Raw genomic sequence first — 26,967 nt, 5'->3', positions numbered from 1 at the left:
AAATCAACCAAGGCTTTTTTGTTTGTTTGTTTGTTTTTTGAGGTAGGATTTCTCTGTAGCTTCAGTGCCTGTCCTAGAACTAGCTCTTGTAGACCAGGCTGGCCTCAAACTCACAGAGATACTACTGTCTCTGCCTCCCAAGTGCTGGGATTAAAGGTGTGAGCCACCACCACCACCTGGTTCAACCAAGGTATTTTTAAATTTTACACACACACATGCATGCACACACACATGCATGCACGTACACACACGCACGCACACACATGCACGCACGCACACACACACACACGCACACACGCCACCACTGCCTTTGAGCAGAGGTTAAAGGACACTTATAAGTTGGTTGTTGAGTTGAACTCAGGCAGCCAGTGGACAAGCATTTTTGCCTGCTGAGCCATCTTGCTAGCCCCAAGGGATTGTTTTCAATCCAAGTTATTCCGAATGGGCTTGCCCCATTGCTAGTGAGCTCGGAAGATCTTACGCTTTAATAAAACCCCCAAAGGTAGCGAATGAAGGGTCTGCTTATGGATATGTGATTTTGTTGTTGTTTTGTCTTTATTTCTGGTCTCCTCTGAGAGCATCTAGACACGGAGGTTCCTGGGGAAAGAGATGAAGTTCCCCTTGCTACCAGAGGGAGCGCTAAAGGACTGTGTGTGTGTGTGTGTGTGTGTGTGTGTGTGTGATCCAGACTACGTGAGTGACCCGTATGGAAACTTCCAAGTAACTGGCCTCATCATGACTGTTCCATCTCCCATTCCAATCCCTTCTCCTGCCCCACCCATGGATAAACAAGCAGATGTGTGTTCCAGTCTCTGCGTTTACCCATCCCTCCCTGAGCATTCTGCACGCATTCCTTGTTCTCAACAAGGTCTTCTGGATCAATACCAGGGGAGGCTTGAGAGGCAGCAAATGCAGCCTCAGGGTGGATGCGTCAACATCTAACCCCAACCCAGCGCATCTGACGACGTTTGTCTTTCTTCAGTTGAGGTCTCCCTTGAGGCCCACCCAGGAGGTCCCTTGAAGCTCTAACCGAGTGTGCTGTTTTCAGCTTTTCAGGGAAAAGGTGGAGCTTTCTTCAGGAACTTCTGAAACCCATAACCATTCACACAGCACACTTTTGAGAGCCATAACCTCTTTCTTACACACTCCAGTTCCAGAGGGCTCACAGATGTCAAGGATGCATGGGGAAGAGGGCACAAGTACTGTGTGCACATCTGTCTCCAAGGACTTAGAGAGACTTTGTTTGTGGTATATGGGACACACACACACACACACACACACACACAAGCACACACAAGGAACATAGGCAGCCCTTGTTCCTCTGGTGACAGCCCAGAGGTTGCTCAGAAAACCTGAAGGCTCCCTAGACCTCTAGTTGCCACTAGAGGGCAGCGTGGAGCAGGGAGAGAGTGGACCTGGTTCTAACTGCTCAGGAGAGCCACCGCCAGTTGGAGAAAATTCACGCTGCTATTTACACTATTGAAAGATAAATCTTTCAGTATACATATCTTTCAATAAAGATATCAATATATTTTGTTTCAAGATTACGCTAATTTCAGTATGTTATAGAGGTTTCAAAGTGACTAATGGAGTCCAGGGAGCCAAAAGTTCCATACCAGGTATCAAATGGACATTTCTCTCCCACTGACATTTCCACTTCCTGAAATGACTTCCTCAGAATTATTCAGGGGCTCGGACTGGACTGAAACACATCTCCTGTACCCTCCCCAAGTTTGACACGCGTCGTGGCTTCTTTGTGAGCCATACCAAAACCTAGGCAGAGAAACTAACTTCTCCCACTTTGCTACCACACGAATCTAAGCTCCCCCCAAACATGTGTGACACTGGTGGTAACAGCTGTGCTTTCCTGTCCCATGAAGAAGGAAGATGTGGCCAGGTACGGTAGCACACCTCTGTAATCCCAGAACTCAGGAGGCAGGGAGAGCCTGCACTACAAGATGAGACTTTGTCTCAAGAAAATTTCTTTAAAAAAAAATATTTATTTATTTATTATGTATACAATATTCTGTCTGTGCCTTCAGGCTAGAAGAGGGCACCAGACCTCATTAAAGATGGTTGTGAGCCACCATGTGGTTGCTGGGAATTGAACTCAGGACCTTTGGAAGACGAGGCAATGCTCTTAACCGCTGAGCCATCTCTCCAGCCGTCCAGAAATTTCTTGAGTTATATCTCAGTATATCGCACTGGCCTAGCATGTGCAAAGAGGTGTAAGTGACAAATTGTCTCAGAGAGGGCATATCCCCAAGCTAGGATATATTAGTGTAGTATGAAAGAGCGGTGGGCTGCGTTCCGCCACCCGGCTAGCTTTACCCGAAATAATTACACGGAAACTGTATTCTTTTAAACACTGCTTGGCCCATTTCTATCTAGCCTCTTCTAGGCTAACTCTCGCACCTGGACTAGCCCATTTCTAATAATCTGCTGTAGCCCACGAGCTGGCTTACCAGAGAAGATCTTAACCTGCGTCTGTCTGGAGTGGGAGAATCATGGCGACTCCTGACTCAGCTTCTTTCTCCCAGCATTCTGTTCTGTTTACTCCGCCCACTTATGTTCTAAGCTATGAGGCCAAGCAGCTTGTTTATTACTTAACCAATGAAATCAACAGATTGATATATGACACTCCCACATCATATAAGAGCTTCTCAGGTGAGCAGAGAGAAGGCACTGCAGACCCAAGCACACAGCAAAGAGAAAAGTGACATGAGAAAGGGTGTGTGAGGCGATTCCAAGCAGTTTGCTCTTGCTGGGGTGCGAAGGGCTGGTCTGTGTACCAGCAGAAGGCGATGACGTAGCTGAGGGTGAACGTAGCTGAGCGTGGACGTAGCTGAGCGTGGACGTAGCTGAGGGTGGGCGTAGCTGAGGGTGGGCGTAGCTGAGGGTGGACGTAGCTGAGCGTGGACGTAGCTGAGCGTGGACGTAGCTGAGCGTGGACGTAGCTGAGGGTGGGCGTAGCTGAGCGTGGACGTAGCTGAAGGTGGACGTAGCTGAGCGTGGACGTAGCTGAGCGTGGACGTAGCTGAGGGTGGGCGTAGCTGAGCGTGGACGTAGCTGAGCGTGGACGTAGCTGAGGGTGGGCGTAGCTGAGCGTGGACGTAGCTGAAGTTGGGCGTAGCTGAGAGTGGACGTAGCTGAGCGTGGACAAAGAAGTGACAATAGGTGCAGGGAGCTGAACCTTCTTGCATCTATGTGGTACCCATCAAAGGATTATAAGTCAGGGTGGCATTATGGTTCATGTAGATGGGAAAAAAAAGGCAACAGAAGGTAAGAGAATTAGAGGCCAAGTGTGAGGCAATCACCATCGTCATCATCATCACCATCATCATCTAGTCCATCATGAATAGCTGAAACAGAATGCCCAGGATGGGGGAATCTATAACCTACAGAGACCCATTGGTTCCCTGTTCTAGAACCAGGGATTCCAAGATCAGGTGTCCATATCTGGCAAGGGGCTTCACGCTACCTTCCCACATAGCAGAAGTAAGCAGGCAAGAAAGATACCCCATTCCGTGTTTGTCTCCTTATTTCTTATAGAATCTTTGGGGAAAGTGGTGGAGGGGCTCTTGTTATATCGCACAGGCTGGCCTCAAACACACCACATAGTCCAGGATGGTCTCAGAGTCTTTATGTAGCCCAGGCTTGCTTCTAAGCCTAGGGTTTTCTCCCGCCTCAGTTTCACAAGAGCTTAGAGTCCAGGTGTTTGCCACTGCTGAAAGCCCTTTATTAAAATAACTTAAAATTTACCCTCAAGGGCAGAACCTTCATGCCCGGTCTGCTCCTCAGAGGTTTGCTTCTTTTTTGTTGGGGGGGGGGGTGTTTCGAGACAGGGTCTCTCTGTGTAGCTTTGCTAATGTCCGCCTCTTAATGATATTACAGCGGCAGCTATATTTCAGCCTAAATTAGGATGTAAACCTAAACCATAAGAATCATCATCAAATATTACAAAACTAAAATGGGCACGGTGTTATGTACTTATCATCCCAAGAGGCTGAGGCAGGAGAATTACAAGTTTGAGTTTAGCCTAGGCTACAAAGCAAGTACTTCAGTCTGAGGACTCTCTCTCTCTAACATATATATATATATATATGTTTATATGAGATATATACATATAATATTTGTATATGAGTATTCATTTATATATGAATAATACAGAATGAGCAATACAGTAACCTATTAAAATATAATAAAATGATACTTTAAAATGTAACTAAGGCTGGGGATATGGATCAGTAGTAGAGCCCTTGCCTAGAATGCATAAAGCCCCAAATTTGCTCCCTAACACCACAAAATAAATAAAAGTAAAAACAAATATGGAAAGGAAGGAGAGACGACTCAGCAGTTAAGAATATTGGCTGCTCTTCCAGAGGACCCGGATTCAGTTCTCAGCATCCATATGGCAGCTCACAACTGTCTGTAGCTCCAGTTCCAGGGCTCTGACACACATGGAGGCAAACACCAATGTACATAAAATAAAATAAATCGCTAAACAATGCCAAAGCACATCAATTAAAAATAAATATTAAAAAAAAACAGATGGCTACAGAGAAAGTCCTACTTTAAGTGTGAAATGGAGCAGGTAGCTTGACATTCACTTGGGAGGGCCACCCATGCAGATTAAAGGATTTGAATATACACATTTCTCCAGAGAAGCTATGTCAAATAGATTATAAAAAAGTGTCCACCTTCACCATCCATTAGGGAAATGCAAATCAAAACTTCATGCCAGACTGGTGTGGAAACGCACACCTGTGGCCCCAGCGCTGAGAGAGTCAGGAAACTGATTGCAAGTCCAAGTCCAGCCTGGCCCATGTGGAGACACTGTCTCAGAAGCAAACATTGCAGACCGCTCATCAGGATGGCTACAGCAAACAGAGGAAAGAATGCACGTCGGTCGGGATGTGGAGGATTTGGAGCCTTGTGCATGGTCGGTGGGAGTCCAACTGGGAGAGATCTGCAGAAAACAGTATGGCAGGGCCTCACTATCTGAAAAGTAAAGCTAGGAGGGACTGAAGAGCTGGCTCATGTTGAAAGTACTGGCTTCTTGAAGAGGACCTGGGTTCAGTTCCCAGCATCTGCATGGTAGGCCTGTAGACGTAACTGTAAGTCCAGTTCCAGGGGACCTGACACTTTCTTCTGACCCCATCAGGTGCCAGGCACATACGACACAGACACATATGTTTAAGTAAACATTCATACATGTAAGATAAAATAAATAAATCTAAAAATTTTTAATTAAAAATGAATTTATTATATGATATAGGAATTGTATTTCTGGTTATATACCCCAAAGATTCAAAAGTATACCAGGTGGTGGTGATACATGTCTTTAAACCCAGAAGAGCCAGAGGCAGGAGGATCTCTGTGAGTTCAAGGCCAGTCTGGTCCACAGAGTGAGTTCCAAGACAGCCAAGGCTGCCTGCCACACAGAGAAATCCCTGTCTTGTAAAATAGAAAAGAAAAGAAAAAGATTCAAAAGTGCAGCTGTCAAACATGGCGATACACACCTGCAATCCCAGCATTTTGGAAGGAAGAGGCAGAGGACTGTGAGTCTGAGGCCAGCCTGGGCTACACAGTGAGACTCTGAGGCCAGCCTGGGCTACAACAGTGAAACTCTGAGGCCAGCCTGGGCTACACAGTGAGACTCTGAGGCCAGCCTGGGCTACACAGTGAGACTCTGAGGCCAGCCTGGGCTACACAGTGAGACTCTGAGGCCAGCCTGGGCTACACAGTGAGACTCTGAGGCCAGCCTGGGCTACACAGTGAGACTCTCCCACAAGCGCTCAACACAAAGGTTAGAAAACAGGATCTTGAAGAAATGTTTGCACACTCCTGCTCACAGCCGCTGAAGGTCCTCGACAGAGAAATAGACCAACACAACACGGCATGTATACACAACAGAATCAGCTTCTCCCTTCAGAAGGGAGGAAATCCTGACACGGGCTACCACAGGAATGAACTTTGAGGAAAACAACAAACCAGTGACAAAAAGACAAAGGACAGAAAGACATCCGTCTCCTTCGATGAGGTTTCTGGAGCAGTCAGATTCAGAAGACAAAACCCAGAAGGAAGGCGTCCAGGGCTAAAGGGGGGCAGTGGGGAGTGGGGGGATGGAGTCCTGCCGAAGACCACCAAAACTGATGCTTTCCAGTTTGCCAGACGAAGATCGCTGTGGACTGATGGCCATGACTGTCACACCCCGGTGGGAATAGTGACTTGACGCTTAGAGGTGATCCACACGGGAATACTTCTTCATTTATTTTGAGTTTTGAGAGGGGCCTCTTGTTGTCCAGGTTAGCCCTGCTAGATAGCTAAGGTTGTCCTTGAACTCACGGCCCTCCTGCCTTTACTCACCCAAGCGTCCAGATGATAAGGTCACCATGGTCAGAAGTAAATTTTACTATGTTTACTTGGTCATGATAATTCTTTTAAGAGAAGGAAAGAAAAAAGCATACCAGAATACAATCCCTGGGTGGGGAAGGAGGGAGGCCGGAGCATATGGGGTTTCTGGAAATGAAGGGCACCCATATCCCAGGGGCTGTGGCTTTCTCAGGGAGGAAAAGTTAGAGGCACTGATAAAATGGAAGAAAATGGAGGTCGGTGAGGTAGAATGTTGACAGTGATGTGCCCTCCACCCAGGCCTGTCTGGGGCTTCTCCCACTCAGGAGCTCGAAAAGCCTGTTAAAAAAGGAAATCTTCATGTATTGGGACCTTAACCCCTGCTGGGTGGTATATGAGATGGAGTTTTGGGTGGTGATCAGGTCACAGAGGACAGGAAGAGGCCTCATGAATGGGATTGGTACCCTTGTAGAACAGACTTGAGAAGGACAAGGATTTTTCTTGACTGTGTAGACATAACAAGAAGCAGCTGTCTGAAAACCAGACTGGGCAACCCTCCTCAGACAGAGAGCATCTGCCTTCTGATGATAGTGGGTTTCCCTGAATGCTGGCTGGGCACTGTGGCCAGGACCCTCCTGCAGGCCAGAGTATCCTGCTTGCTCTCGGGATGCAGGAGCACCAGAACTGGTTTTCAGAACCGGAACTGTAATGATGAGGCATGGGAGGTAATTGGCACTTCCCATGGGGATTGCAGGTCATGGAAGGTGGGAGGAGGGAGGGAGCTGCAAGCAGAGGCAGAAGTTAGAGAGTGGGTGCTCAGATGTGTATCAGTCACCTGCTCCCAGCCAACTTCCTTGGGGACTTCAATGCACTCCTTCACAGGGAAGCCTCAATAACAACGTCTGGAGTTTACCTCCTCCAGAGCGTTGGTTTCATGGTGGAAAGACAGTGGAATTTGACTCCGCTGCCAACATACTGGGTGACCTTGGACTGCTTACTTAGCCTCTGTGAACTCCAGGCTCATCCGCAGAAAGGGAGCCGGGATGCCACCACCCTGCTATTGTTGAGAGGATCTATGAGGTCATGTCAGTGAAAAGAGCCTTTGTGAGTCACCCAGAGCTGTGCTGGCCTTTGACTGGAACCCAGTGAACTAAGAGCCCATGAAGGAAGTTCCAGGCAGAAGCGTCGAAGCTGGGCTGATGTGTCTCTGAGGATATATTCTTGAGGATCCCGCTTCTTGGCACATGGAGATTCTAAGGCCCACATGAGAGCCAGAGGCTTCAGGAGCAGACAGGTGGACACACACAGCATGGGACAGCGAGTAATAACTGCACTGCTATGAACCCACAGTCGACACGCTGTGAAATGACTATAGATATTTCTTATCACAGGAATCACGGTCTATAAAGTCACTTGCACGCTCCGTCAGCACATAGAGACACTTACTCTAGAAAAAAACACAGGGTTTGGTTCCTGGGAGTCCCCGGACACCATCTGATTATGAACCAATCAATTCATAGCGTATATTGTGGTCATTTCTGCTTAAAGACCCCTTGTTGAGTACATACTGCCCGTTACATTGAATACACAGGCAACAGCACTGTAACGCAGCCCTTAGTGAAAATGGTCTACTTACGTACCTTTGTCGTGAGGTACATCACAGCCTTCTTGCACTTAAGAACCCCAGAGAGGATATCTGTACTCTCTCTGCTTGACAAACACAGTAAGATCACCAACAAAAGGCATTAATATACCACTCCCCCCAAATTAGCAGTATATAAACCTTAAGAGAACACTTGTTGGGGCTGGAGAGATGGCTCAGCAGTTAGAAGGCTTGTTGCTCTTACAGAGGACCTGGGTTTGATTTCCAGCACTTGCATAGAGACTGCGGTTAAGGGGGACACTCTCTTCTAACCTCTGCAGGCACCAGGCTCTCAACAGGCACACATATGTACCCAGGGGCAAAACACTCATACACATAAAAGTAAACAGGTAAATCTTTAAAACACACACACTCACAGGACAAGAGGCCAGAGAATGACCTTATGCAGCCTCAGCAAATCTGTGCCTCAGACAATTAGAATTGCACAGCACTATGCTTAAGGAAGAAGAAGCCGAGTTCCACACATACTGATTTGGATGATTACAGCGAAATGTTAACAAATTAGACTAATTCCCAAACACAGAACCCACATGTGACAAGCACTAAGGGCACCGCTATCCTCATTTCACAAGATGGATAAGCTAAAGCTCATCAAGGCAACTAGCTGGTGCCCTACTAGTAGATAGGAGACCTAGAATTCAAACCCCAGATTCAAATGCAGATCAAAATCAAGGGACTTTGGAAGTACTAGGTATTGTCCACTAGCCCACACTCATTCATTTTATCAATAAATTCCTAGGCCCAGAGAGGATGGTCGGCCACCCAGACACTGGGGCAATCCCGGCGTGGATTGCGGGCTTGATCGGGTAGACAGTCTTTTTTTCTCATAACAGTGCCCTCCTTTCCTCAAGTGCCTGACCTACCTGTGTTATTAATGCCTTCTAAACTCCCAAAGTATTTCTCTCCCGGTTCTGTTTCCAGTCAGTGGGAGTCACACTGGGGAAATGCTCAACCAGGGAACCGGGGCGTTTACAGATTGGGCCACCAGAGGTCGCCCCTTCCCATACGCACCCTCTCTTTCCTAACCCGTTCTCAACAAGCACTGGGAGGCCTCAACTAGCCAGAGTGGTCCAAGGAAAGACGTTGAACAATGGACTGATTGATGCAAATGGACCATGAAAGACAAATTGTTCCGATGAAGCACATTCCGGGCTCCTGCCAAACGCCCAGGGTGTGTGGAATTTCAAGGAAAAGCGAAGTAGCTGTGGCTGTCCCCGTGGCCCTTGTGCTTCCCCGGAACAGCTCTTCCTCATCTCCTTTCCCTGGAATGCTGCAGGCTTGACCTAGGCTCCCATGGGACTGCCCTGGATGGATGGGGAGGCTGAGGAAGGAGGAGGATAAATGAGAAGACTCCGACATTCACAGTAGATAAAGTCCACCCCCAGGTAGCCTTGGGCTTCTGAACAGAAAGATCCCTTAGCAAACTGCTCTCTGCCCACTTCCCAGCCCCCTACCCAGGGGTGTGGCCCCCCAAACATCGTTTTCCTGTCTCTAGATAGCCCTACGTCTCTCTCTCCGGCTGTTTCCCCACTGTGAAGTGCAGTTAATCATCCTTTTCACTCATCTCCGGGTTTTTTGTTTGTTTGTTTGTTTTGGTGAGGATCAAAGGAAAAAATATCTAGAAACTTCAACATTTCTGTTCAAGGAAGGCTACAAACCCACACCCATCCACCCCCCAGCCCACCCCGTCGCACCCCCAGGCTCCAGCAGCCAGAGCTTGTTCCCAGCTCCATCCCGGCTCCCCGGAGACCTCCAGGTGACCCCGGTCCCAGCAGAAGCCCTGCAGCTTATGCTCGCAGCCTCCTTAGGATCTGAACTTCTGACTACTGCGGTCCCCAACCCCCAGGGCCAGGGAGGTGGAGCAGGATCTGATGCCCAAGCCTACACAAGGGCTCCTTGTCCTCCTGGACAGCCTGGCACCGGCCGTCCCATCCTGAGAGGCCTCTCTAGAACCTTTGTGTTTCTGCTGTGGCTTAAGGCACGAGCAGATCATAACCTACCAAGACCAGGCCTGGCCCACCAGACTTATGCCCAGTCCACCTGGGAAGTGCTGTAACTGGGTCCCCTTGACGTCCCTGTCCCTCAACTCTAGCCCTCGAGTAACATTCAATTAAATGTTGTCATTATTTATCTTTGTGGGGCTGAAGAATCAGCCTGGGTGAAGGCTTTAAGACATTGAAGGTGCCCTGGAAGATGTCCGGTCAACAGGAGGGGAGAGAAACAGAAGTCAGAACATAGGGTCAGGTGATAGTCTAAGAGTTTTCCGTCCCTGTATTGGGCATCTTAGAGTGGCAGGCTTCCAATAACAGAATCATATAAATATGATGTCGGGAGAGGCAACAAAAAGGGCTGACAAGATGGCTCAGCAGGTAAAGGAGCTTGGTGCCAAACTTGATCTGAATTTGATCCTAGGAACTCATATGGCAGAAGAGAAAAACCACCTCACACACACACACACACACACACACACACACCACGGCATGTATTGGCCCATCTGCCTACAAACAAAAATAAGTTAATTAATTAAAAATTTTTTGAAAGAAGAGCTGGAGAGATGGCTCAGCGGGTAAGAGCACTTCCAGAGGTCCTGAGTTCGATTCCCAGCACACATGGTGGCTCACATCCATCTATAATAGGATCTGGCGCCCTCTTCTGGCATGAGGGCAGACATGCAGAACACTCAGACATAAAATACAAAGAATTAATTAATTAAAATTTTTTTGAATGAAGATGCAGAGAAGGGGGCTAAGGGCTAAGCACATAGCAGCACATGCAGTCCTCCGAGTTTAATCCCCAAGCCCCAGCACTAGGTGGGGAAGCCACTTCCTATGAAAGCAGTCTTGGTAGTTCACACCTGTAGTCCCGGCACTGAGCAGGCAGCGGCAGGAGAACTCAGCATTTCGAGCCAGCCTGGGCTACATAGTGAGACAGGAAGGGAAGGAGGGAGGGCGAGAAGGAGAGGAGAAATGCTTGGGGAGACTGGAAACTGCCGGCATCCACGGAGTCATTTATAGAGAGTTTAGTGTCTGCCAGAGACGAACATAGCCCCTGCTCCCTGGACAGCTTCCACCCTGCTAGGCGAGAGCTCAGCAGGCAGCCTGTTGTCAGCAGCCCTGCCCTGGGCCAGGTGTGTGTGCAGCATGGCCAGCTGGTCCAAGATTTCTCCCGGATCCCCCTCCCCCGAGGCCTGGCTCAGCACGATGGGCCTCCTGGGTGGTAAAAATGGCTCCTGCAGAGGAGGTTCCTGAGCCCAGGGCCACGCCCTTCCTGGTCTTTGCCTGCCATACCTGACTTTGGGCAGGAGGGTCGGTCTCAGGTCCCTTCAATAAACAGTACTAGGGCCAGATGCCAGCAGCACAGATAGCAGCAGAAACCTTGTTTGGCCCTGAAGAAACTTCCACCTCCTCCCAGCTCAGCCCAAAAGGAGAGTTCACAAGGCTGGAAAGGGTTAAGTCCACAGGATATGCCCAGGACCCAGCTGTTTCCGTGGACGGGCAGGGGATTTACAGCCTCCTGGCCTCCTACACTGTGGGGCTGAGCAGCCCAAGCTGGAGAGAGATGCTTCTCTCTCACACAGTGACAGGAAAAGCTGAGTTCTTGCTGTGAGGTCAGACTCCTCTGTCTCAAAGCCAGGGCCTCCCACGCGGCGCCAGGGGGAGAGTCGGGGCAGGAGAGAGGAGTCAGGGGGTCCAGAAGAACCCTGGCTCTGGATACCAAGATGGATAAAGACAGAACTGGCTCTGCCTGTCCTGGGCCTCGACGTATGACTCATATGGGGGACAGTAGTTAGTGGCGGAGACGTGGATCGGGGAGTTCAAACTCCAGGCTTCGGTTTCCAGGAGAGAATCTAATACTGTGCTGCCCGTGCTGTGTGTGCCTCAGTTTCTCCCCTCTTGGAGCATCCTTTAGGAGTAGTATAATAATGAAGCCCCAAATGTCCACAAAGTCCCACAAACCTGTAATCACATTAAGGATCTTGAGGTGGTATCTCAAGTGATTTTGATGTCCACTGTGGAGTGCAAATGCTACCAAAATTGTCCTCATATGAGGAAGGCACATGGAGACGGCAGACAGACCAGAAGGCACTGTGACCAGAGAGGCAGCGATTGCTCATGCTGCATAAACCATGGCATACCTGGAGCCACCCGAGGCAAAGGAGACCAGAACTCCTCACCTGGAGCCTGCAGAAATGTAGCCAGCCGGTATCTTGATTTGGGCCCACAGGATGACTATAGCCTTTGGCCTCTGGAGCCATGGGAAAGTGAGCTTCTGGGGTAAGTTCCAAGGGGTGGAATGATTTCTTTCAGTAGTGACAAGAAACCAGCGCCTCCTTACCCGACAGAGCACTGGTTCTCAGTCTTCCTAGCGCTGCTGCAACCCTTTAACACAGTTCCTCATGTTGTCGCCACCCCTGACCATAAGATTATTTTGTTGCAACTCCATAACATAATTTCCTATTGTCATGAATCATAATGTAAATATCTGATATGTGAATCTCAGAGGTGTCACCACCCACAGGTTGAGAATCTCTGTGATAAATGAAGCCGATCACCCTGTGGTCCAGTGGTTCTTTCCCTGTGTGGTTTCTCTTTCAAGGAGTCAAGGAGTCTCCTCAACCATGCCCTGGGACTGCACTGGCCAAGAACATCAGTCTGGCCTGGGACCATTCCCCTGAGGCAGGAAGGTAGGATGCCCAGGTTTAGCAAGCCAGCTGGTGAGCGCATGTTCCCTAAGTAGGAGACAGGAAAGCCAGGCTCTTCTACTATCAGATCTCAGCTTCTTGGTGGCTGATGTGTCCTCCAAGTCTACTGGGCCAGCTTGGTGTGGTGGTGCAGGACTGCAGTTGAGAGACTAACACTAAGGGGGGCAGAAGTAGGAGAACCTCAGTCCCCTGTCAGCCGGGCCCACATGGCGAGACTCTACCTCCAAATACAAACGACCCTTTGGGTAAGCCTTGAGTATCTTCTCTGGGCTTGCCTGTCTGCCTCCCACTCTACTACCCAGGGGCATTTTGGAGTCTTCCAGGAGTCAGTAATTACAGAGAGGCCAGCACACTTTCCGAGAAACCAAACTGCCAGATCTGTGGAGAGCTGGGAGGTAATGGGAAAGAGAGAAGTCCAGAGTCTCAAACCCTCAGCGATCACTTGCTGGACTCACACTGTACCAAGAGCAGGGCCAGGTATGAGAGGGTCAAGGTGATGCAGCCAGCACCTAACTAGAAAGGGAGATGACGATGCTGGCCCAAGACCACTCTCAGTTTCTTGGTAACAGTTCTTCCCAGCAAGAGGCTTGTGCTATCAAAACCAACAAGGGAAAGAAAGTCAAGACAGACAGGACGGAAATCACCATCTTATGGAGCCTTACAGCAGAGGTGACATCTCCCCCCACTCTGCTGGTTAGAAGACACAGGGATGGGAATATGTGGGGCTTGCCTAACATTCACTAAGTGCTGGCTTCCAGCTCCAAACACTACACAAAACCAGGCATGGTGGCATACACCTGTGATCCTGCCATTTCAGCACTCCAGAGGTAGAGACAAAACCAGAAGTTCAAAGCCATCTTCAGCTACACAGCAAGGTGTGATCAGATGCTGTGCCCAAAACAAAGGGGACTGGCAATTCATGGAGGCTTTTGTTCTGCTGAGTGCAGGGCTGTTCCCACTTTCAGGGAAAGGTTCCCAGCCACTGGCTTATTGCTTTCTGGGTGTCGATTCTTCACCTGCCTGACATGACATTCCTGCACCTGTGTTACCATCTTACTACATATTCACTATGTCCTATTTTTGACCTCGTGCACATAATATTCCTGGAAGGAAAGATGACCCTGAGGCCCCGAGTAGTAAATGAAGCCAGAGCCCCATTTCCCTAGGGAACTCTCTTCTCTGCTATTTAAACACTGGCAGGATCCGACAAAGAAAACCATGACAAGCTGCGGTGAGAGGAAGTCACCAAAAATAGAGGAATGATGGTAGAGTCCTCCTTATCTTCGCTAGGTAGCACTCACTGGACCCTGGCATGTCGAGCTAAGTGGATGTATCAAGCCTGCAGTGTGTGTGTGTGTGTGTGTGTGTGTGTGTGTGTTCGTGTTCATTCAATTAATCTCGACAAATCACCTGGACCCTGAACCCATTAAGCAGTAAGTATTGCAGCCTTGACTTCTCTGCACCCAGCGCTGTTAATGACCCCTGACAAACAGAGATCCCTGAACATCAGCCCTGTGAGCTGACCACTTCAGAATCACCACTGAGGCTTGATTGTTGTTGTTGTTGTTTGCTTTATTTGGGTTGGTTTGGGTTTTGTGGAGATCCTGGATCTTGTGTGTGCTGGGTAAGTGCTCTACGATCAAGCTGCATGTCTACTCTTGCTGAGTGTGTGTGTGTGTGTGTGTGTGTGTGCGCGCGCGCGCGTGTGTTGTATGTTTAATTGAAACCATGTTTCTCTATGGAGCCCTAGATATCCTGGAACCCTCCATGTAGATCAGGCTGGTCTCAAATTCTACCTTGCAAGCACTGGGGACTATGCCTGACTGTGTTGCTGTTAAACGGAGTCTCACTATGCAGTTCAGGCTAACCTCAAGCTTATAATCCCCCTGTCTCAGTCTCCTGATTACTGGGATGACAAACATACACCACCATGTCCAGTAGGTTGTGTTCTTTTATAGAGCACCCATTTCTGCTGATTTGCTGGATCGGTAAGTACTGGTCAGCCTCAATTTTATAAGGAGGGCAAGTCAGGCCAGTAATAGAGATGTGCTTAAAGTCATAGTACTGGGTAACAGCCCAGTCTGAATGAGGACCTAGAAGGTACCCCTGACCTCTGCCTTCTTTCAGGCTTCATCTGTTCTTAAATGCACCAACAGATACAGGAGTCCAACTCCTGTCCAGTTACACTCGAGACACCTGCCCTGCCAATCAATAGGCCTCTAACACTCTCTCTCCCTCTCTCCTTCCCTCTGTGCCTCCCTCTCTCCTCTCTCCCTTTCTATCTCCTTCGATGTACAACTTTGATGCAGACAGCCACTGGCCTGGGAATCCAGCAGAGAGTACAAACAGGGGTCTGGAGTCCTGGCCTCCTGTATCTTCTGTATTTATTCAGAGCAGTGAATAAATAACTGAGAGTTTTGCATCCATTTCAGTGGCCAGGCTCTGTTAAGCGCAGGAGCTGGGGCGTGGTTGCTGCAGCCAGAAGGACCTCTGTCTGTATTGTGTAGGCAGGAAAGTGTCTCAGGCCAGCATGGGCATGGGCAATGTGTGATGGAAAGAGGCTAGCCACGCAGACTAGCTACATGGAGGCCAGGAAGAAGCACCAGAAGGCATCCTTTACCTGAACTTGAAGTCAGTCCTGATGTATGCAGGCCACTAACAGCAGCCACTGCTGCCCTGAGTGGGGACACTTGTCTCTGATTCCAGATTAGGTATTGGGTTGGAGGTCCTTTCCCAACCACAGGAAAGTCGCACTGCTCCCCAGAGCCTTAGATTTACCGTCTGTATCAGGAAACACACCCCGGGGTAGTTGGGTGACATGGTAAGACCACAGGACAGAGCTGTTGTGAGAATATAGGTCACATCTGATGGCTCTTTGAGTCAGAGCCTTAGATTGGAACACAGAAATGATGACAAGGGTTACATGATTGACAGCTGAAGTAAGAGGGGTTGGGGCTTCTAGAGACTTTGCAATAGGGAGAAATCGCCCTCCCGGGCAGGTGGGAGGCCACCAGAGCAGTAGGGAATGCTAGCTGCTGGCACGTGGTTTGTAACCAGGAAATGTACTGAGCTACTTATAAACTCAGACAGGTAGTGCTACTTGCAGTCCCTTCTATGGAGATGGTGGGGAGCTGGAGAGGAGGATGCTAGATATCTCTGAGCTGTACCACACTGCAGCCCGCCGAGCCATCTTCAAAGCTGGAAACGCAAAGGATGGTAAGGAGGGTCGTCCTGGCTGGTCTTATGTCAACTTGGCACAAGCTAGAGTCATCTGACAAAAGGGAACCTCAGATAAGAAAATTCCTCCAGAAGATCCAGCTGTAAGGCATTTTCTTAGTTAGTGATTGATGAGGGAGAGCCCAGTCCATTGTGGGTAAGGCTACCCTCGGGCTTGTGGTCCTAGGTTCTTTAAAAAAGCAGACTGAGCAAGCCATGATGAACAAGAAGTAAGGAGAACACCTCTGTGGCCTCTGCTTCAGTTCCTATCTCCAGGTTTCTGCATGGTTTGAGTTTCAAAACTACAATGTAGAAATGTAAGCCAGATAAACCGTTTCCTCCAAAAGTTGCTTTCAGTCATGGTGTTTCATTACAGCAATAGCAACCGTAAGACAAGGGTGAAAGAGTCCACCCTGAGCCACCATCTGCAGCTGGGGAGTCTCAGGCCACTGTTTTAAGTTCCCTGGGTGTTAGCTCCATTGTCCCTCAGGTGAGGACCTTCCCTCCCCTTGAAAGAAGGTTAAGCCTAGCACCAGGTCGAGGAAACTTGGAGCACACTCCATGAAGGCTGGGCATTGGGATTAGGCAAAGGCACTTGGGTAAGTGGTGCTAATTTACAGCGGTAATTACGAGCAGTTTGCTAAGTGGGGATTAGGTAGAGCAAGGCTGCTGGGAGGATTGTTACTACTGTAAAAACAAACACTTAAAGTGTGCTATCTCTGTGCATTATCTACTTTACAGGCTCTCTCTCAATTACTTCTCAAGGTGATCCTAGAAAGCAGGGCTATTAACACCCCCATTTCCGTGGGGTGCCAAGTAACCTGATGTGAAAGATTTGCACTCAGGCCTGTGATGTGAACCCCATTTCTCAGTGCCACTGGGCCACCTCTACACGGATGACAGGAATGCCTAAATGCTTGCCTTGAGTGAGTGGTCGCAGCCACCTCAATCTCACCTTGCTACCCAGCTCAGCTCCCCATTCTGGTGGGCCCACCATCCCCCATCCTAAAATGCAATGCTTAGCACAATCCCATCCACTTCCCAATGGGGACCTGGCCACTCTACCTGAGCAGTACTGCAGGGACACAGAAGTATGGGTCATCTTAGCCTTCCACACCCCAGTGATGTGGGATTCCCCTCTGTATGCTGTGAATACCATTGGTTAATAAAGAAGCTGCTTTGGGCCTATTGCAGTGAAGAACAGGGCAAGGTGGGAATTCCAAGCAGACATAGGTGAGAATAGGAAGAGTCAAAGAGAAGCCATGTAGCTGTTTCAGGAGACAGACACCAGATAGAACCTCAACAGTAGGCCGCAACCACGCGGTGATACATAGATTAATAGAAATGGGACAATTTAAGATGTAAGAGCTAGGCCGGGCCATGGTGGCGCACGCCTTTAATCCCAGCACTCGGGAGGCAGAGGCAGGCGGATCTCTGTGAGTTCGAGACCAGCCTGGTCTACAAAAGCTAGTTCCAGGACAGGCTCCAAAACCACAGAGAAACGCTGTCTCGAAAAACCAAAAAAAAAAAAAAAAGATGTAAGAGCTAGCTAGAAATACGCTTAAGCTATTGGCAAAACAGTATTGCAATTAAAACAGTTTCTGTGTGATTATTTCAGGTCTGGATAGCCAGGAGATGAATGAGCAGCCTCCACCTACACCCCAGAGAAGGCAAAAAAGAAAAAAGAAACAGAGGAAGGAAGGAAGGAAGGAAGGAAGGAAGGAAGGAAGGAAGGAAAGAGGGAGGGAAGGAAGGAACTCAAGTGAAGGACTGGTTCTCTTGAGACATGACTCAGTAACTCAGAGCACAAGCTGCACTTCCAGGGCACTCAGATTCAATTTGCAGCATCCACATGGTAGCTCACAACTGTCTGTAACTCCAGTTCCAGGAGATCTGACAGCCACTTCTGGCCACCATAGACACCAGGCATGCATGTGTTGCACATACATGCAGGGAGACAAACACCCATATATATAAGTAAATAAATATAAAAATTAAAATGGAGGGCTGGAGAGATGGCTCAGAGGTTAAGAGCACTGCCTGCTCTTCCAAATTCCAAAGGTCCTGAGTTCAATTTCCGGCAACCACATGGTGGCTCACAACCATCTGTAATGAGGTCTGGTGCCCTCTTCTGGGCTGCAAACATACACACAGACAGACTATTGTATACATAATAAATAAATAAAATATTAAAAAAAAATTAAAACGGAGACTAAACCTCAATGGTAGGTTATTTGCCTACCGTGCACAATGCCCAAAGTTTGATCCCTAGCGCCACAGAAAGGAAGGGAAAGAAAACCAGCATGCCAGCATGCAAGAGAGGACACACGCAAACCCTGTGTTAAAACACAGGGCAAGTTATTTAGTAGTTGCTGTTAGATGTTAGCTATCTGCGTAGAAATGAGTGGAAGCGGAAGTCCACGGACAACACTCGGGGTGAAAGTGTGAGGTAATTTTGTTTCTTCTTTGGCATTTTCCAGTTTCTTCCAGTGAACCTTCCTTTTGGTTTGTTGGGACTTGTTTTGTTTTTGTTCTTCAGTCCTAGAAACTGAACCCAGAGCCTTGCACAGTCTAAGCAAATCTCTACCCCCAAACCATACCACAGCCCTCTTTCCTTTTAAGACAAGATGTCCATGCCCAGGGTGGCCTTGAATTTGTCATCCCCCTGTCTCAACCTCCTAAAGTAGTTGGGATTGCAGGCCTTCACCACTAGGCCTGGCTCAAACATTTTTTTTATAACAAAACTAAAGGCGTGTGTTTGTGTGTGTGCATGCATGTGTGTGTGTGTGTGTGTGTGTGTGTGTGTGTGAGAGAGAGAGAGAGAGAGAGAGAGAGAGAGAGAGAGAGAGAGAGAGAGAGAAACTATACAAAGCACAATTCCTGGAGGTGCTCTAGGTGCCCCAGGCCTGCACCCAACTGTCACTTCCAGGATCTGTGAAAACCTGTTGATATCTCTTGTCTCCCCTCACCTTTTCTGGTTCTATTATCTTTACACAATCAGTTTCTTCCACCCTAATGCTCCCAGGGCTCAGAATCCTATCCAGCATTGGAAGACTCCTCAGTGATCTCCCCCTGCTCCAACCTGCTCTTCCCTCTTGCACTCTCGGTTTCAATGCCCTTGGGGCCTCCTGGAGACCAACATCAGGTCAGACCAGTAGCTTCCTGTGCAGAGAATGTTAAGTGCTAACATATCACTGCCGTTGGGTTAAACCGATTAACTTAGCAGAGGGGTCCTACAGAGAGCTGGCAAGGAAACCCCAGAGAAAGACTCTGGTTAGCTCTTCAGCCTGCAGGTTTGGTGTCCATCCTCCGTGAAGCTAGGAAATATTGCCAGCCTGAGCCAAGGGAGGCGATGCTTCTGGGCCAAAGCATTGTTGCCTGTAGGCTTGAATTCCGTCGAGATGTCTGGGAACATCAGAAGAATGGGAGATGGAGACTTCTATCTCAGGCAGTGGGTCACTGATCAACTGTCCCAGTTTGTCCGGGACTGAGGAGTCTCTCAGAGTGTGGACTGGCAGAGCAACAATGAAGAAACCAGGAAAATTATGCATGGTTTTTGTTTGTTGTTTGTTTGTTTTTGAGGCCCCAGGTCGATGCCACACAGTAGACAAAGCTGCTTTTGTAGGCTGGGCTGGGTAACCCTGACTTTAGGTCCTGAGACCGACATCTCAGACCAGCAAAGAAACAAAGTTAGGAACTGGGAGTTTCCCAGGTCCCCCAAAGCTCTCTGTCCCTTCTTATCTTTAGGTCCCTCTTTTCTTTAGACTCCTCCTGTTCTGGCCTTGGATCTATGGATAGCCCAGAAAACTGGGTCTTTTTCCACTGCTAGACCCTATCCTTGTTGATTTTTTTGTTATCATTATTCTGTTTCAAAATAGAGTAGTGAGCATGAGTCATGGCCTCTGTGTGGCCCAGTATGGCCTCAAACTCTTGACCTTCATGTCTTAGCCTCCCAAGTGCTAGAGCTATAGGTACTACTTACCCAGCTTGGTCCTACCCTTGTTCAGGGCTTGGTTCCAGTCATCTTCTGCACAAACGCCCTCACCCCTGCACCAGCTCACCGACAGTTCTCCTCTCTGTCACAGGAGAGTCCCTTCACCTCTGTGCTTCCTGCTGTCAGCAAAACCATGGCTTAAGTCGTTCACACATTGTGGTTTAAACAGTTCACGCATGGTGGCTTAAATCATCATGTATGCACTCACGTGGTAAGAATCTATCTAGCACTGGCTAACAGCACCAGCTTTGAGTCCCACCATGATTAAGTTGACTCCACCACTTATTAACTGCTGTGTGACTCTGAATAGTCGTTTTGTGTCTCTGGTTTCTTAACATAAGACAAGGACCGCCCTCATTGAGCACTATAATGTCAGAAGACTTAGCCCTACAGACAGCTGCCGCGCTTGGACCGAGACAGAGCAAACATATACACTGCTTGCCATTATTACTGTTGAGTCTGCCAGGTGCCAGGTAATCTGGGACACCAGGAACACACAGGTGACACATCCAAGAACTAACCCGTTGAGTGGCACAGGCAGACATAAACCAGCAATTGCACGCAGTGTGACTAATGAGGAAAGTATGGCCACACGGCAGGGAGAGTGGTTACTCAGGCTAGCCTGTAGGCAGGGCCGTCATGGGGAGGCATCTCAGAGCATGAAAACTCAGAGCCGCGATACCAAAGTGTGTGGGAGGAGCTGGAAGAAGTGGCTTATAGTGTGAGGTGACCTTCACTGGTACTGGAATGGGGACAGTTACCTGCAGGAACCTGGCTGTGCAAACAAAAGAGTGTAAAGAGAGGGTGCTATCAGGAAGGGGGCCTCTCCCATCGCAGGGGACAAGCAGCTGGTGGTACTGGTGGAAGAATCAATTGCATTTTCTATAGATCACTTTGGTGGGCTGTGGGGGGCACATGTCAGAGCTCTGTCTCGGTCCAAGAGCGGCAGCTGTCTGTAGGGCTAAGTCTTCTGACATTATAGTGCTCAATGAGGGCGGTCCTTGTCTTATGTTAAGAAACCAGAGACGCAAAGCGTCTATTCAGAGTCACACAGCATTCTTGCTAGGGTCCTTGGATCCTGGCCCTGGAGGGCCAGCTGCCCATGGCGCCTTATCATTGGCTCTAGATTTCCAGCTGACAGCCTCTCATGGCCTGCAGACCCACCCTCTCTCTTTTCTTCTGCAGTTCCGGCTCTGGGCTCTCCCTGGCTCTCCCCAACCTTCTCCATTCTTCCCCTGGAGCAGACTCACTCTTGCCAAATCCTCAACTCCCAACCCAGCTCTCCCGGATCAGAAGGAGCCCATCCCTTCTCCCCTCAGCCTCCCCACCCCACCGGACTCCAGTTGTTGGGCTGAGACTTGCCCTGTCTCATTTTCCCATTGATGACTCATGGATCAGGCGGGGTGAGGCCCCAGCTGCCAGAGCAGGGGGAGAGTTTGTGGCAAGAGCCCCTCCCTGGCCTCACAGTGTCCTCAGGTCCAGCGGAGCAGATTTCTCTTTCCTGAGAGTCTGCTGGTGCTGTGAAGGCCTGCCTCTGTCACCAAAGGGGCATTTCCCCTACAACAGTCCAGCAAGCATTCCAAGGGGTGAGGGCCTTTGCTCTTCCCTGGAAATTCAGAGCAGAAAGGGCACCCTTGAACTCAAAAGGCAGAGCAACCCCCTCCCTACCAAATGGACCAAAACTCCTCGAAAACGTCACTATCCTTTGAAATAGTTAATCTTTTGAATCGCCCCTGTTCTGAGAGCGCCAGCCCTCTCTACAGTGAGGGCTCTTGAGAACCCAGGGCTCCCATAATATTGGTAAATATCCATTCTGTTGTAACAGGCTCTACCCACACACATGTGCCAGGAGCCTGCTAAGTGCCAGGTCGACAAGAGGGTCTCCAAGGGTGTTCCTTAGAGGGTTTGAGATTCACTTAGCAAAAGAACACACCAAGCAAAGATGGCTTTGGGCAAGAACCAAGGCACACTTGGAGCCAAGCTTGAGTGTCTAAAGCAGGGAGGTGAAGCTCCAGAAACCAGAGCCTGCCTCCACCCCCCAAGCACCTGCCCTCTGCCCTTGACTCTCGGCACTGCCCATGTGCCCCTGCTGCCCTCTGCGGCACAATGAGCCCTCTCAGCTCCGCTGAGGTCCACACTGAGCAGCGAGGAAATACTGCCTGGTGCTTCGAAGCTTCCTACGGTCAGCTCTACTGCCACCAGTTGCTATGGTTTGTCTCCCACTAAACTCTGGCCTTCTAGGGCAAGAGACTGGGTCATCTTTTTGGTCCCTCCAAGTCCCCTGGAGAGCAAAGTACCTGGTCCAGCAGGCATTGTTTGGTGAGTGATCACACCTTGATCCCAAACCCATCCGCTCACAAACCTTCCTTCCTCCATTTCTGAGTGCCTGCTGCCTCATTTCTTTCAGCCTGAATGTCCACCTCCAGCAATTCCTGGGCTTGACTGGAGTAGTCTGGAAATATGATGTTTCATGAGGACAGGAAGTTAACCCTTTCCCACTAACAGCTGCATCGAGACAGGAGCGGCAGTTTTCTCTCCTTTCCTGGCTGACTCCCTCACCCACAGAAGACATCATCAGTTGATCACAGCACCCTGGCTTAGACATGGCCTTTATAGCAGGGATCTAGGCTGGCATGGAAACGATGCTTTTTGACCTGGTGGGATTATGCTATCTGCAGAGTGGTACAGAGGAAGGAGATAATGAATAGGGCAGTTGTTAAATGTTCCTTTGTAAACCATACACTCATACTCAACAGTGAGCTATAGCTCACATCCCACAGAGGAGGTACTTCTAAGGACTGAGGGACATGGATGGGAGACGGGGAAATTTTGATTAGAAAACAAAAGAAGGAGTGAAACACGAGAAGAGCAAAGAGGCTATTAAAGAGATTTTAAATTATTGAGGGTTCCCTCGGCCCCACTGCTCCTTCCAAAGACTCTGAAGCAGCCATTGCTCTGCATCAGGTCGGGGGAGACTTGCTGGTTATACTGGGAAGGATCAGCAACAGGCGCTGTCTCACTCAAGGCCACAATTCCTCTGCATCTTCCCACGTAGGAATGGTTCCCTACTGCTGGCCATTAAGGAAGATTTCCCCTATAAATGTGTGCATCTACATGTGTAAATAACAGGGAGAGAAGCCAACCCAGCAATCAGAGCCACTTCCTGGGTTAGCAGGGGAAAGTCACCTTCTACAGAAGCAGCATCTGTAGGACTGTGACATTCTTCAGTCACACTGAGGCTCTTCCTTTCTAAGGCCAATGAGGCCATGTCTACTGGGGGTACAGTGCCTGCACCCCCTCAAGCTATGTATTTCAAGAGCCCGAGGTTGGGGGAAAAGTAAAGAGATGTTCCAAGCTCTAGATGTCTGTAGTTAAAAGAATATCACTCAGCAGACAGTGTAGTTACTACCCAAGTTCTGGGCATCTTCATTCTGGAATAGGCATGAAATGGTGATGGCCAAACCCTTACCCCACCCCCCACCACCTCCAGGCCCAACACCAAAGTGAGGAGAGGGCAACAGAGGTGAGGGAAGAAGTGTGCAAAGAGAGGGTATGGATGGGTGGGGGGTCCCAAAAGGACCTAAGCAGCAAGAGACCCCCAGGCACAGGCCTCGTGCCCAGCAGACCCCCATCTGCAAGTCCAGCAACTGTTCTAAGGTAGGGTGGCCATCTTCTGGATCCCAGGCTGGCCTCCCGAGTTCGGAGGCCTTCACTGAGCACCCCACGAGGAACTGCCCTCCTTTGGGCATGTATCAAGGTCAGGGGCCAAACAGCAGTCTGCAGAACGCAGAAGCAAGGGCAGGATCAGTGAGTGGGAGGAGCCCCAAAGGCTCCATCGTGATACATGAGGCCAGGCCTGTGGCTCAAAGGTAGAACAGTCTCAGTGTCCAGGAACTGAATCTTCATCCTCAGTCCTCATTGGCTTCCGCTCTCCGCCCCTGGTCAGTTGGATCCTTCCAAGATGATAGGCTTCCTCCACATACTGATGGTTTCTCCGCATCACATGTAGTCAGGCTCCAACCAGCCGGAGTGGACAGAGAAGCTGGAGAGAAAGAGCAGTGGTTAGGACAGTCGCAACAGCTGACTGGGTAGAAACTGGGCGCCTCACACCAGCCCTTCCCAGCCCTCTCTACACCAGAACAAATGAAAATAATGTCGCCACTCTTGTTACCCACAGGAAAATAGGTTCCAGGACATGCCACGGACACCAGCTAAAATCTGGAAACTTCTTTCTATAACTGGGTGTAGTTTTTGTATATAACATATGCACACCTCCCATATGCTTGAAGTCGTCTCTGTATTACTTTTAATACTTAACACAATGTAATGTTATGTAATGTTATAGAAATAGTTATTATACTATATCGTTTGGGAAATAGTAACAAGAAAAAAGGTCTGTAAATGTTCAAATAACATTTTTTTTCAAGCTATTTTTGACCAGACATTGGCTGACTTCACAGAGGAGGAGCAGGCAGGTACAGAGAGAGAGTTGGCATAGCTCATTGCAGTAGTGCCCGGTGGGGAAACTGCTTCCTCCAGCCCCACGCTGAGTCCTAAGGGATCAATGTGGAGCCATCTTAGCCCAGTAGATTTGCTTAATGTACAGCCTCACGACAATGTGTGGGGGAGGAGGCAGTAAACATGACCCCCAGCCTCCCCAGAACTGACAGAGAAGAAGGAAAGGGACGTGGACGAGGTACTGTGCGAGGTGCACAAAAGCTCCCACTGGAGAAGTTAAAGCCAGAGTTATATAAGCCCCTTCTTGGCCCAGCTCAGGTTCCCATGGGGAAGGAGTGGTATCTGGGGAAGAGGGCAGGAAGGCTACGTGCCATGGCTTCTAGTTCTATTCCTGGTCCCTCCCTTGAGCCATTCTAACCACAAACCGACCTCTCAACCTTCTGTCTTACTGCTCAAGGGGGATTGGGACATCACGAATGGCCCCATCCAGCTTTTGGTCACCCATCTCTTCTAGCTACATCTCTCCGCCCAGTAGGCCTTGGCCAGCACACATGGCTAGGCAGATAGACAGGCCCACCATCCTGAAACTGATGGCTGCGCCACAGCCCACCCCTTTCCAATAGCTCAGTTCTAGGGCCCCAAATAAACAACCAAGGATGAAATGAGCTGTTGAGTGGTTGGCTCGGCCCAGCCCTCCACTGAGTTCCCACGTGGGGAGCTGGGACGCCATGGTTCTGTGCCCAAGCCCTTATAACTCCTTCGATAACTACAAGATGGTGAGTGTTCACCTCAATTCAACGCTTAAATTCTCTGCCATGCACTCATTCTGGAAGAGAGCCATACAATGCAGGAGCCCTATGTTGGGTGAAAGTGGAAGCCCACAGGCCCACCACGTAAGTCAGTGTTCAGTCTCTAAACTGGGCTTTTCTCCCAGGTCCCCTGTCTTCCTCTCAGACACTTAGGTCACATTAAGGACCCTCCTGCCTGGCACCCTAGGAAAAAGACAGATCTGCTCACTTGACCAGGCGCCCGGGCTTCCCAAACACACTGTCTTGGGATCCTACCGTCTTGGCTCCAGCAACCTTCCCTAGGGCTGTCCAGCTTTGGTGTGGGAAACAAAGCCCCTGGTTTTCTATAGAGAACAGAGGAGGAGGAGGAAGAGAGAGAGGGATCAGTGCTCTGGGACTTACCTGACATGTCCTCTGGGCATGGAGGTGGGGGGCATGTCGATAAAATGGTATGCCTCGTGGTTTAGGACACAAGGGTCCCGGTCCCAAGGCTCTGCCGGGCCCGCACAGTCTGGATGGCCTGTTGATTCTTGAACTTGACCAGGCCCAGGGTGATTTGAGCGTTCCAGCCGGGGTCTTCGAGGGGGCAGCGGAAGTCGATCTCACCCCCGCCCTCGGTCACTAGAGTGAAGTAGATGTGGCGCCCGGTGCTCTCCACGCACTCCACGGCTTTGATGCGGGCGAAGCTGAGCTCCTTGGGCCGGCCGCCCGTGCCCTTGGCCTCGAAGAGCTGCAGCCCGCGCTCGGTGAGCACGCAGCGCTTCCGCTTCCACAGCTGCAGCAGCCCGCCGCTGCGCTTCTCCAGCACGCCCTCCTTCAGCACGGTCGCCGCCGCCGTCATGGGCGTCCCCGAGGTTCCCACAGCGCTGGAGGCTGCGGCAGTCCCGGCTCTTCAGCGCCGGCTCCTCGCGCCCTGGGCTGGCTGGCCCTGCTCCCTGTCCAGCCGAGCCCGTAGCCGGGAACGCCTGGCAGACAGCGGCGCCCGGGAGGCGCGAGAGGATGCTGCTCGCTCGTTCGCCCTCCGACCTCCCCGAGCCTCTGCCCGGTACCCTGCGCCTCTCTGCCCGCGCGCCCGCTCCCCTGGACTCTGTGTGTGCGCTGGGCGGCTGCTGGCGGGATGTGCCCTTACATGTTCCGCCGCCGCACGCCTCCTGCGCCGCCCGCCCGCCCGCTGCGCATTCCTGTCCCGCTGGCCCTCCCCTCTGCGCCGCGCACCCGCCCGGACAGTGCCCCGGGGGGCGGGGCCGCAGCGGGGCTCCAACACCCACCGCCAGCGCGGCCCCGGGAAGGGGCTGCTTACTCAACGGCCGGGCTTCTCGCCTGCTGTGGCCCCTTTTTAAAACACAACCCCTACCACCCCGGTTCCCGACCCCGCACCCGTGACATAGGAGGTGGGGGCAGAAGAGGAGAAGTGGGGGAGGGCCGAGGAGCGTCTCCTAGAGGAGCGTGGTCACTGCTAGCCAGGGGTTGGGCCTGCTTGGCGACAGCGCAGTGACACCATGACATGGTGGGCGTCAAATATCCGCTGGATGCTTCTCAAACCGCAGGAGTCCTGGTCCCCAGCCTCTGCCAAAAGCTAGTGTTGGGTTCCTTCGCCATTAGCTGATGTCTCTCTGCTGGGCTCACAGGAGGCTGGGCACAGTTTGGACAATCTGTCCCCCGACGGTTACCTGCTTCGATCTAAGGGAGACTTTAGAAAATAGCCAGTATGAAGTGGAGAGAGATAAATCGTGACGGACCGCTCACGACTCTACCATAGTGGGAAGTAGAGACCCATGCTGTGGATTGGGGG

General features: G+C 50.2%; 2 protein-coding genes across 2 annotated transcripts in view; both read right to left on the bottom strand.

Annotated features, from left to right (window-relative positions):
* The window catches only part of Tnni1 (troponin I1, slow skeletal type), a 47,223-nt gene extending 21,611 nt beyond the window's left edge, over window positions 1–25,612 (bottom strand). Inside the window, exons 1-2 of the mRNA XM_041648681.1 lie at window positions 25,578–25,612; window positions 2,793–3,149 (exon numbers count right to left, since the gene is read on the bottom strand). Of these exons, the coding sequence (XP_041504615.1) occupies window positions 2,793–3,149; window positions 25,578–25,612 (392 nt within the window). The remainder of the gene's footprint in view (window positions 1–2,792; window positions 3,150–25,577) is intronic.
* On the bottom strand, window positions 23,218–26,480 carry Phlda3 (pleckstrin homology like domain family A member 3). Its single transcript, XM_041648561.1, has 2 exons — window positions 25,578–26,480; window positions 23,218–23,971 (listed from the first exon to the last, which is right to left on the bottom strand). Exon 1 carries the CDS (start codon window positions 26,014–26,016, stop codon window positions 25,639–25,641), a length of 378 nt encoding a protein of 125 aa, XP_041504495.1. The 5' UTR covers window positions 26,017–26,480; the 3' UTR covers window positions 23,218–23,971; window positions 25,578–25,638.
* Window positions 26,481–26,967: the final 487 nt, after the last annotated feature.

Source organism: Microtus oregoni, unplaced genomic scaffold, assembly GCF_018167655.1.
Source record: "Microtus oregoni isolate MIOR12 unplaced genomic scaffold, Mior012 000003F_ref0000135, whole genome shotgun sequence".
In the NCBI taxonomy this organism is placed as follows: Eukaryota; Metazoa; Chordata; class Mammalia; order Rodentia; family Cricetidae; genus Microtus; species Microtus oregoni.
This window is presented reverse-complemented; position numbering and strand designations above follow the sequence as displayed.

Excerpts from the sequence above, each read along its gene's own strand:
- Phlda3 (XM_041648561.1), bottom strand. The coding sequence starts at position 26,016 with ATGACGGCGGCGGCGACCGTGCTGAAGGAGGGCGTGCTGGAGAAGCGC.